The 12,496-nt window shown below is 32.0% G+C and overlaps 1 protein-coding gene across 2 annotated transcripts; it reads right to left on the bottom strand.

Moving 5' to 3' along the window:
• Positions 1 to 291: 291 nt before the first annotated feature.
• On the bottom strand, positions 292 to 5,673 carry LOC127806776 (uncharacterized membrane protein At1g16860-like). 2 transcript variants are annotated; one of them, XM_052344284.1, is made up of 6 exons: positions 5,629 to 5,673; positions 5,435 to 5,545; positions 3,344 to 4,347; positions 2,061 to 2,216; positions 1,112 to 1,323; positions 292 to 759 (listed from the first exon to the last, which is right to left on the bottom strand). In XM_052344284.1, exons 3-6 carry the CDS (start codon positions 4,214 to 4,216, stop codon positions 567 to 569), a joined length of 1,434 nt encoding a protein of 477 aa, XP_052200244.1. In that variant the 5' UTR covers positions 4,217 to 4,347; positions 5,435 to 5,545; positions 5,629 to 5,673; the 3' UTR covers positions 292 to 566. The 2 variants fall into 2 exon arrangements, with proteins under 2 accessions (XP_052200244.1, XP_052200245.1); XM_052344285.1 differs by having other exon boundaries at positions 5,435 to 5,548; positions 5,629 to 5,644.
• Positions 5,674 to 12,496: the final 6,823 nt, after the last annotated feature.

The following is a 12,496-nucleotide window of genomic DNA, read 5'->3' as shown; positions in this document are numbered from 1 at the left end:
ATATTGGGAGTTGTTAGTTAGTTAGTTGGAGATAACATCTCCCGCGGCAAGGTGACTTCTCACAATTATAAACTCAAAACACCCAATTTCAGAAAATGATGACTATATCCACACACACACACAGACAAACTCAATATTTATGAGATAAGGATGACAAGAAAAGGATTTTCAGGTTAAATACATCCAACAATGTAGTAAAGGGCTTTGGATCTAGGGAAGGGAGCCTAACAGTGATCGATTGATAATCTGCAAGACATTCCATCTAAAGACAAGCAAAACAAGAAGGAAGGAACAAATGTGAGACAAACCCAGGTTACTGCAATTAATCCAAAACATTTCTAGACATAAACGACCAATTCCTCAAACCCTCAAAAGTCATCCCATTCCATTACAAAAGCTCCGGAGCCAATAAAAAGATTTACCAAACAAAGAAAGGTCTCAAGAAACTATACAACTGGTTGAAAACGAATAGACACCATAAGCACTGCCATATTAAAAACTATCAAACAAATTTATTTTCAACGCAGCAATACCCGCATGAACTGGCAATTCAAAATGCTATATTGCTACACTGGGATTACGTCAAGCTTTGAAGTGTCCTCGCATCTCAACACGATGCCCTCCAGGCTGGCTGGCAGAATAAATTTCGTCCACTGGCATCCTGTTGGGATTGGCTCTGGAGGAGGAACGATCATCAGCACATTATCATTCCGCTGGACAACTCCCATTACACTCACAGTGCTACCTTCTTTGATGTACCTATTGTCAAGAACATGTGTCAGGTATAGACAGGGGGGGTTAGCCAAATAATGGACAACTTCCATCAAACACTTGTGGTCTACAGAATCACATACCCTTCGTTATACATAAGGAAATTTTATCAAATATTAAGCCGATACACAGAAGTTGGCAGGAAGATTATTGGAAGACATAAACCGCATAAAAGTGCAGTTTTCTTTTGTTTGTTTTTTTTTTTTTCAGAGGAATTCTCGAGCAACCAAGACTGTCCCATAGCTACCAAGCAGAGTTTTATTTTCTATTGCTAAATGAATAAGCATGCATGAGCTTTCAGAACCAAAAAATCACAGAACGGAGGATGCAGTTGGTTTACCCTTCCTTCAATCGCATTATTCGATCATCACTTGAGAGATTTCTCTCTCCCAACCACCTGATAAATTCTGGAGACATATCCCTGTTTGACTGATTGATGTCGACAACAACAGATTCATCAACATATGGAGTCACCTTAGCACCATACCCAGTCTTAACCAAAGCCCTCAATCCTGACTGGAAGTCAGAAATATAGAAATCGACGACATGCCTCTGCAATTATATACAAAGTACTTAATTATGCATGGAGGTAAATGTGTAAAGCTCTGATGTAGATGTATGTTCTTTCATCATAGACCAGATAGAAAATATAAAAATTAAAAAAAAAATCAACAAAGGAGGCCCAAGATTAGGGGATCTCAGCTGGTTAAAGCCCAAATAACATGTCCAGCTTCCAATCCATTAAGCCATCAATTAAAGCCCGCATAAAAAATAAGAACATTAGATTCAGAAGCATAATAATAAATTGTCATTTCAGAAATGGTTAATGAATTATTTTCTGGTCTGGGTCTATTGACATTGTTAAAACTGTTACTGAACACATAGACATTTACCCACTCAACATGTTTCCAGCTAGTGAACAGGTGCTTCAACATACATATACGGTTGAACAACAACAAAAACCTCCTAACTGGCCATGTGTGTTCCCCACTACAGTTCATATACGGTCATTATGAGCAAAGATGCACACACGAACAAAAAGAAAATTGAAATGCAACATATATATACATATATATAAAAGCATCATTCTTCCAACTCGATCCTAACCAAAAAACATTTTTGACGTACCATGTCATCACAAGGGGAATGAATGTTGAAAGTGCAAGAATATGATGATCTTTGTCGAATAAAGTACGTAAGATTCTTTCAGAATAGGCAGAAATTAATGACTTCATGAATCTCAATTTCAGGAGAAACTACATATAACAGGTCTGACTTAGCTTTCTCACCTCAAGTGCTCGGAGACCCCAAGTAAAGCGCCGATGTGTAGGATTAGCAGCTTTTGAATCCCAGCCCCGGTACTCATATAAACTTGTGGATGTATAAACACATCTGGGGACCTTCTGGAATGATGACTCAAGAGGAACATTTCCACATGTGACCACCTTCAAGAAATTATAATAATCCTTTATTAAAACATGCATATTGAAGCATGTACATCATAAAACCGATTGATGCAATTCCAAGAACATGGTAACAAGAGTGATAAAGAAAATGCAAGGATGATACCTGTTATCAAAAGAAATATAGCACTGCAAAGGCTCATTGCACAAAAGCAATGTAGAAAAAAGCAGCAAAGCTAAATTATTTCTCATCCTCAACTCAAATTTTAGATATCTTCTTTATTTATTATTTGAAAAGTTTCCCACTAACACCACAGAGACAAGCCAAAGAAGGAAACAGGAAACGGTGGGTCATTTGTATCTTGCATTTAAATGAAACATAATAAATTCATCTCTTCGGTATATCAACCTTAGATTATTTGCTGGGCAGTTTCCAAAACTCTAGGGCATTTAACAAAAATAGATGATGAAATATTTCAAAGTATAGGGACAACAAATAGTTCTAAGTAAATAACCTTCTTGATATGTGAACACGCCATGTCCACCAAACTCAATTTGTCATAAATTCCAATCCCATTCATTAGCCTTTCCTCCTCCATCATCTGAATTTATTACCATTCTCCTTCCCCTCAAATAAATGGATATCACTCACAAGAATAATGCCTTTCTTTAGTTTAACACTAATTTTAAGTGAAATAGATAAAAAAAATTATGAATGCAGAGATGTCAAGTCCACTCCTTCCAAACACCATCCCCCTGCCCCAAATCAAAAGTTATTGCAAAATAAAATAACAACTCTGGTAATCAATATTGACATGCTGCAACTTTCCCGTAGGCTATCAGGTGACATAAATTGTCAGATAATTTGAGGTTGTCTACATAAATTTCAAGGAGTATCCCCAATTCCATTTCTCAACTGAGAAAAATAAATCTAAAAATATTTCCCAATCTTTGATCGTCTTGGAACATCAAAGCTTGACTCATAAGAAAACAGGGAAAAAAATTGAAGTCAAGAAAATGGCTCAAAGCCTAGCTGGTGCAAGAATGTAGTTCAATTTTGAAGAGCAAGAATCCAGTAGTAAAGCTCTGAAATAGTTAATAAATAGAGAACTGGAAATATCTATAAGCAAAAAGAGAGTAGAGAATAAATTAGTTAAGATGTTCCATACCCCAGAAACCTTAACAAATTGGCCATCCCTTGCAGTCCTAAGCTCAGCATCTGGATAATGCCCAATGAAGCCAATAATGGCTCTTCTTCCCCAGCAAGTATTCCAGGTGAATACTGCAGCAACAGCACCAAAAAGAACCACTACAACAACAAGAAGGATGGGATTGTGAACAGCACCTAGTATAAAACCGCCAGCTATGAAGCCCATGACAAACAGCAGAATTGTTGCCCAAAGGATTGGTTTAGGGAAGCTCCTGTGAAAGGAGTATTCTTCCTCTAGACTAAGGTTTGTAACAGCCAGGTTGTGGACTGCAGATGCACTGTGTAACTTGGCTGAACCTGTAGAATCCAATGGCCCAGATGCTTTACGAGGAGCCCCTGATGTGTTAAGTGGGCCTGAAGAAATGGGTCCTGATGTAATGAGGCCTGTGGTGGGAAGAACTGGAGGTAGAGGGCCAGAGTTTTGGCGGGACATAGATGTTTGTTGAGGACCAGATGATTTCTTCATTGGCTCTCCATGCCTATTAAGGGGCCCAGAATTGGTCTTCTTTAATGATGCAGAACCACTAACAGCAGATGAAACAGAACCACCCCGGTTCACAGAGTTGGGCATCAATTGACCTGAGTGTGAACCACCAGCAGCAAAGGACCCAGTCCTTGAAGGAGCATTACTTATAGGTCCAGATTTTCGAGACCTGGAGCCATCAGCAGGAATATCGAACATTTTACCAAGCTCTCCAGATTTCTTAATATCACCACCTGTGTAGGGCATGGCTACCGAGCTCATTGTAGGAGGTCTTTCTTTCGGTTGTTCAGGTCGGCCCGATACATAAAGGCCATTGCTCAACTGATGGGATGGGAATCGGGAGCCCATTGAGTAGACTTGAATGATCCCAACGAAAACCAGATAACGACAGCACACAAAGACAATACGACAACAGGCGAAAATTCCAACTATACGAATTTAAGACGAGAGTCGCATCCGGTCCGAGAATACCATCATACCTAAAAAATAGGACAAGGAAACACGTGTTCTTTGAGATGGCAAAGCCCTTTTCAGAAACAATGGCAAGTGTCTCAATAAAAACTAACAACACTTCCAATTGTTAGGCAGATACCTTAAAAGCATAAATTCTACAATCAAGAATCAAAACAGAAGAGCTAAATTTAGAGATATCAATAGAGTGCACTAACCATGCTGACAATAATAGCAACTCATAACTACAAAAACAGAATACATGCATAGCCACAACCGAAGCCAAAGCCACAGATACACACACATTTCAGGACATGCTATTGGCTTTGGAAAAAAATAAGAAATTTGCATACCCTACGAAATATATAAACAATGGAAACAAAAGAAAATACAATTTTCATAATTCATTAAAAACTCTTAATACAGGGAGCCAGATTTCCATTTTATCAGCATTACAAATATACTAATACATGCAAGCAATCGGAAAAAATTGCACAACTATCAGAACATCTTACTGTAAAAATAACACGGATCTGGAAAACTAAAAAAAAATTGAAATGTCGATAAAAAATAAACACAGCCCTTGAATGCCACAATCTGCAAAAGTCTTGTTTACAAACGCTCAAATGAACTGCATTCAGAGATTCTGCTTGCACCAAAAAGAGCACGGTGGCGGAATTGAGACAAACCCTAAAAATGGAAGACCAAAACGTGAAAACGATAACAAAAACTAAAGGTTCACATAGTTAATATGAGACACAGCTTCCGAGATCTACAACCATGGGAAACGGCCACCGTCAGCCAGCAAAGCCGATGGACACAGTTCACCACTTACATGGCAAAGCAATATATGAAAGATCCAAACCCCCACAAACACGCATGAAATAGAGATCAAACTACCATTCTCAGAAATTTGGCATCCAAAAATGAAGATTCAGAATCCAAATCAAAATGGGTATTTTCCATTTTCGACGTTAGAATCCGAAGAAAATTAGAACCCATGCGTCAAATCTGGAAAGAAAGGATACCCACATTCTCATTTGGACAGAAACGCGAGAGATCAGAAACCCTAAACTGCGCGGAAAGAGAAGAAGAGAACGAGAGAGGTTGTATTACCGATAGAATTTGGCATCCTTGGAACACAAGAGCTTGACGGTGGAATCGGAAGATGCTGGGGCAAGGCGGATCGGAGAGAGAAACCAGAGTTCAGACGGGTATTTGATATGTCTGCTGAGAAAATATTTAAGAAATCTGAGAAAGGGGATACGACTCTTACTGCAGTACAAGTAAAGTAGAAACTGAAAACCCACCATCCACCAGCCACCACCAGCCACCTTCCACTTTCCTCTCTCTCTCCTCTCCTCTCCTCTCTTCACTCACTCACTCAACTTAGTTTTTCTACTGCTTCTATCGCAATGACTATTATGCCCCTATCCCCCCCCCCCCCTAAGGAGTGCCTATATTGCACGAAAATAAAAACGAAAAATGTTTTCAATAGAAAATGGAAACATGAAAATGGACATTCTTTTGTAAAAATAAGCATAAATAGGATCAAAAACGACAATAAGAAATGTTTCGAAAACGGAAAAACGACACATATGAAGTGTTTTCATGCAACATAGTTCACTACCACCTCTTCATTTACTCATATTTTTTTTTATATATATATTCCCATGCTCCTAATTTATTATTTTAGAAAAACGCAAGTTTGGAGGTGGAGGGACATTCATTCGTGCATGTAACAAGAAGAACAAAGAAGAGTGTTCTAATTTTTACGTTGCTTGTTTTTATAGTGATAAATCTATATTTTCATTGCACTCGGATGTCATTTAGAATATTGACAATATTTGTTAATTTTTTATAAAATAATGTTAAGACATTCATAGATTTATTATGTTGGATGTCAATAGACTTTGATTTCACTAACATAGTTCCCCCAACAATGTTTTTCCGATGGTGCCTTAAAAATGGTTGCTTACAAAACAAAAGGTTATAATTGATTGGAAGTTTGTCTAAAATATTTTTGATATTTAAGTCAGACAATAATCAAAATAAGGGAATAAAAAAAGCTATATGAACAAAAAACACTCAATAAATAGTGTTGAAATGAGCTAGAGTTTCAGAGTCATCATGTGTCAATATGCAAGAATTTTGATTGGAAAATAGCTTTAGGAGCAAAACTCATAAGCATTTAGTCGCTTGAGTACATATACACATTGTTGGAGTTTGTCATCCACGTGTGTTAATATATGGTTAATAGATATAGCAGACAAATACTCATGCCATGACATGTGAAAACGTATGCCCTATATGTCCTTTTTTATCTTAGACCGTTATAAACATTTATATCACCAACTCTATTAGCGTGTAGCCCATCAAATTGAATATTTTTTTGATCATGTGCATATAATTTCTAACAACAACTTGTAAGTTATATAATAATTTATAATGAATTTAAGATAATGAATGTTAACTTATTATATCAAATTTTTTGATGTTTTAAGGTTTAAATATTTAAAACACTATAATTATTATATATTTGTCATCCAAAAAAATAGTTGTGTGGTGTTGAGAATTCAATGCTTAAAGTGAGCCTTGAGTGAACGAGTGCGCATATCCCTCAAGTGTTTGAGATTGCTACCCCATGAGCATTTGACTTTTATAACATGAAAAGACATAGCCAGTGTCAAGACTTTCGTCCATATAACATATTAAAGTGGGCATATAACTTTATTGCATTATTTGATAAAATATATACAAAAAAATACTTTAATTCTAGAAAATTCAGAGAAATTCGAAGATGAATAAAAATAATTTTTTCATAATTAAAATAAGAAATATTATAATTTGTCTTGAATAATAAATAGATTTTGATCATTTTAGTTATATCCATTATTTCAATCACTCCAGTCTAAAAAATTATATGAATTATTGCAGTTATTAAATTCAATTTAACAATATAAATAATTTTAATTTTTTCAATTCAGTTATAAAATCTCCTAAAAATCACTAAAAAAAAAACGATTAAAAACCCTTAAAATTGATGGAAAATGTTTAAATATTTGGTAAGGGCTAATAATTGGATCTTAGTGAAAATATTTTTGTTATTCAATACATTATTATTGCGAAGAATTTACCGTTCATTCACAAAATATCGAATAATTCAAAAGCATATGAAATACATCTAAATAAAAAGGAAATATCATTTAAAGGCTAGGCTATAGTCAAGTACAAATTTAAATAGTTTTAGGAAATCTTAAGCTTACTATAAAAAATGTAAATAAATGAAAAAAACAAACAAAAAGGCTATAGTCTTTTTAAACCCACCAGTAGATAGGAAGAATCAATTTTATTCAATTTGTACTAATTATAATTATTTGCTCAATTTAGAGTTAAAAAAAGATAAATATGAGTATAACGGATTATTATCGAGTCTATATAAAGTAAAGTGTATTTTGTAGTTGTTTTTAAGTTCAAATTTGTCAAAAACTTATTTGAAATATAAAGGTAGAACTTAATATTTGAATATATTATTTAATGATCAAATCAATATCGATACTAGAGATAAAACAAAATAATCATATGTAATAAGTGACATACCTAATTATTCAAAATTCGTGTTTTTATATAAGCGTATTAAAAAACAAGGAATACCACAGTTGTACCACATATACACAGTCAAATCCCCACCCATAGGCCAATTTAGACAAATTGAGATCTAGATTCGAATGAGATAGATCTAGTTATTAAGGTCAAGTCTAAATATTTCAAGGCACATGATAATTCTAGAGAATTTCAAGAATGATTTTTTTTATATATATATATACAAAGTCGATACAATCAAATGTCATATTATAAATATACTAGAGAAGTGGCTTGTCTTGTACACATGTTAAAAAAAATAAAATAAACCAGAGTTCAATGGATAACATTTGATAGTTATAGTTTTTTTTTTTTGTTTTTTTTAAACAAATTGATCTTTTATGTAATGATTAAATTGTTGGAAAAATCAATTATTATTCAAAGATCACGAGTTCATTTTTTTTGTATCTGTAATTAATTTTTATTTTGTAAGTATGATATTTAAAGGGTTTCAGATCATGTCAATAAAGTTAAATTTTATTTTTTAAGTAATATACACAAAGGGTGTTTTAAGAAAATATTTTATTAACGGGTTTTATAGTATCAAAAAATGATGTTTATTTATATAATAGTACAAATATATACACATATGAAAAATTTATTCAAAATATATTTTAAAAAAGCCCATTTACTTACCATACCTCGATACATGATGTAATTAGAAAATGACCCTGTTGAAATATACTTACACATAACTGTAAGGAAGCTAAACCCTAAACATAAACTGTAAATTACAAACTGTAAATACTAAATATTCTGTCATAAGTAAAAATTAATTTTACAAAAAAAAAAAAAGGCCCAAATACCCAAAATAATTTTTTGAGCTAAAATGTATAAAAATTTGAATACGCGAGGGTCCTATGTAATGTGTAAACTAAATAACTCCAATATCTATTTTTTTTTTTCAATTTCCTCACCCTATGTAACGTGTAAACTAAATAACTCCAATATCTAAATTTGTTTTCAGGAAATTAAACGTCATATATGAGAGATATATGTTATTCGAAAGAATTATAATCCTAATAGGGTTAAGAAAAGTTAAAATAAACATTATTTGTAAGAATTGTAATCATAAGAAATTTTAAAATGTCAAGATAGACGTAAGATTTTTAATTTTGAACTATTTAGAATTATTCTATACCTTTTTATAAATAAGCATGCATTCATTATAGAAAATAGACATATTTGATATTAATTTTAATATGATTTTTATTATATTTAATATTTGATATAAGTATCAAAGTGTTTGTACAGGAATCACTCGTGTCTTCTGATTATTTTATTTCTTGCAGGGTTTGACTGCTTGACGACAACGTTCTTAATTAAATAAATTTATTATTGTATCTTAATAACAACGGTAAAAAAAATATAATTATTATTTATAGAAAAACAAAGAAAATACAATTGTTGGTTGCTAGCTATTTGGAAATTACAATTGTTGGTTGCTAGCTATTTGGAAATTAAAAGGCCCAAATTACGGTTCACGACACACATGCCCACTATTTTCCCATATTCACACACCACCAGTTGGACGTGAGCTGGCGGCGGCTACCTCATCATCTTTTATTCTTCTTCTATTGGGCCGGGCATCCCAGGAATTCTCTATAAATTATAGTATAAGTTCGGATGGGCAATCCTGTAATTTAGAATCATCCATAACTATAATCCAAATTCCCCCCACAGAGATGCTTCTATCAATATCTTTTATATATAAAATTAATTTAAGGTACATTACATTTGATGTCCCTATTTTCCATTTAATCAGTATAAATATCCCTTATATTTTAGATATTACAGTGATATCCCCTAGTTAAAAATTTATATATAATTTCATAAAATTTTTAGGATATTTCATGTAAAGTAAATCTATCCTAAATTTTAAAAATAAATAATACTATTTACATTTGTCTCGAATTTTAAGAACATCAAACCTCATCTATTCTAGAATGTAAATATATTATTTTATAATTATTTAAATATTATCAAAATAACTCTTAACTAAAAAATATTACTTTTTCATCATGTTATATATACGGATCAAATGTTTTTTTCGAATTGATAAATATAGTTCAAACTTGGAATTATCTTTTATGCACGATGAGTCTGTATGCAGTTAATGCAGTGCTCCACCCATCATACTATATCATATAATTTACGTATTGTAGGTACGACGAGTTTCATTTATTATGTGGTGGAGCTTTGCATGAAGTAATTTGCATAGACTCATGCGATTAGTTGTGTCAAAAATTTGTTTATCAACAATCTTTGTAATATCATTATATATATATTATGATATTACAATGGAACTTAGAGGATGTATGAATATATTTATTAATTAATACTAAAATTGTAAAAGTGATGGTCCCACCGAAAGTTGCCCCTGTGTTTATTTTATTTTTCTTTTGAAGCATGGGAGATTTAATTTTGCTTAAATGCAGTTTAGCTTACTATTTCAGAAAAAAAAAATTGGGTTTCAAAAGCTTGACAATACTTTACCAAACACTATTAGAGATAATTATAAAACCCATAAAAGACTTACATATTTGTAATTAATATATAGTTAAATAACATATATAGGAACAAATGCAGAAACATGTTAGTTTGAATGTGTTGGACAAATTAAGATATATAGTTATCTATATATGGATAAATGAATATTGGTTATTGTGGGAGAATCAACAGCTTTTTGGATGCCTTTTAGAGCCTAAACTTAACACAAATACTGCGCATCTTCTGTTACTGGGCAGATTCCAACCACCATATATGAAGGCGACACCTAATCCTTTGACTAATCACCAACAAAACCCCTTCGTTACCAACTTCCCTTTTATTATTTCAATGCGTAAGAAATCAATCAGTTAATCAACGTCATTTCCATACCATAATATATATATATAACTAAGTATATATACACATATATATATATTTGATGCGGTGAAATTTATTGAATCTGACCTGCTGCTCGTCTTGGTATCTTCACTTTTAACTCACCAAAATATTAAACTTTTGTTACTTAGGAATAATTTAGAGTCATGAGATAAGGTAAACTCTTTCACATATTTTTGAAATGGCCTTCAAAAGTTAAGTTATTTTTAATTTTAATTGAATTAAGGAGTTAAAGATTAGCGTGAGGAAAATATATGTCTAACCAAATGTTAAAATTATTAAGGCCAGGACTCTATACCTTTTCTTATATACATGTTCTCTAGGTTGATTAAGTTAACTACTTAACTATTTTTTCTTTTAAATTACATAAATACTTTTTACTTTTTAACACAAATTGCATTTTAAATATTGATACGGCGGACTCCATATTCCTTCTCAATATTACAGGGTTTATAGGTTTGACAAAAATAATTAAAAGATGCATTATTTTCCTTTTAAATAAGTAGTGAAATATATACTATGTAATCACACTTTGAATGATGCTTATTAAAATACTAAAATAGACTACCCAAAATTGTAAAAAAACTTGAGACAATGTGTTGGTGTTGTACAAAAAACTAATTTATTTGGCCTATTCTTTTCACACGATAATGCATTTGTTGGAATTTTGTCCTATAGAAATTATAATCGTCTCTTTGATGACTGATAGTGATAAACAAAGAGAATGATTATTTTTTGTTAGTCGTTTTGCATAATGTCTTATTGTACTAATATATATATATATATTATTTAGTACAAGGCATTTGAATTGTCTAAAGTACCCTAAATACTCATTTTGTAACCAATTTTTAGCTTCTATATATGTATATATATATGTCATATGCATAAAGAGTGGATTAATTATATTGATAACACGTATGGTTAGTAGACTTGGAGTGGTGTGGGAGTGTTGTCACTTGTCAGGGGGTATCTTATTAATTAATCAAAATCTTGAGTTGGTTAGGATTCAGTCTCTTTCCATGTGGTTGTGGTGTCTTCATCTCAAACTTGCTCTAACGGAGCTGCCTCATGCCACTCAATTTTTGCATTCCAACTTGCTTTTTGTTTACAATATGATATATTGCTTATACTTCATTAGTATGATTTAACATATCTCTAATTTTTATTCTTGTTAATTGTGATGCATAGATATGTTCCCGAGTGTTGTTTTGATATTTTTTAAAAAAAAATTGTACTACAATATCGAGAAGGATAAAAAAATACATTTACGAATTATTTCTGCAATTTTAAAAATATTTTGAAAACGTTTTGTAATATTAAAAATGCGTTTATAATTTGGAAATGTGTTTCCGTCGACGAAAAAATTAGAGACAGGATAAGTTAGATATGATTTTTTTTTTAATTTATTATTTATTCTTAATTAGTAAATAGTAGTTCATGGATGATATGACTTATACTTATATTTGTTTGAATGCATTATGAAATTTATGTTTATTTTTAGATTGAATAAATATTTTTATAATTTTTTCTATTACAAAATATATTTAAAAAAATGCCCCTATATTTATGTGTTTACAAAAATGTCCCTATATTTTCTATTTTATATCGTATTCATTTCATTTTTCCATTTCCATACAACCTATCTTATTA

Source organism: Diospyros lotus, chromosome 7 (genome assembly GCF_014633365.1).
Source record: "Diospyros lotus cultivar Yz01 chromosome 7, ASM1463336v1, whole genome shotgun sequence".
Taxonomy (NCBI): Eukaryota; Viridiplantae; Streptophyta; class Magnoliopsida; order Ericales; family Ebenaceae; genus Diospyros; species Diospyros lotus.
Note: the sequence above shows the minus strand (reverse complement) of the source record. Positions and strands in the feature narration are given on the sequence as shown.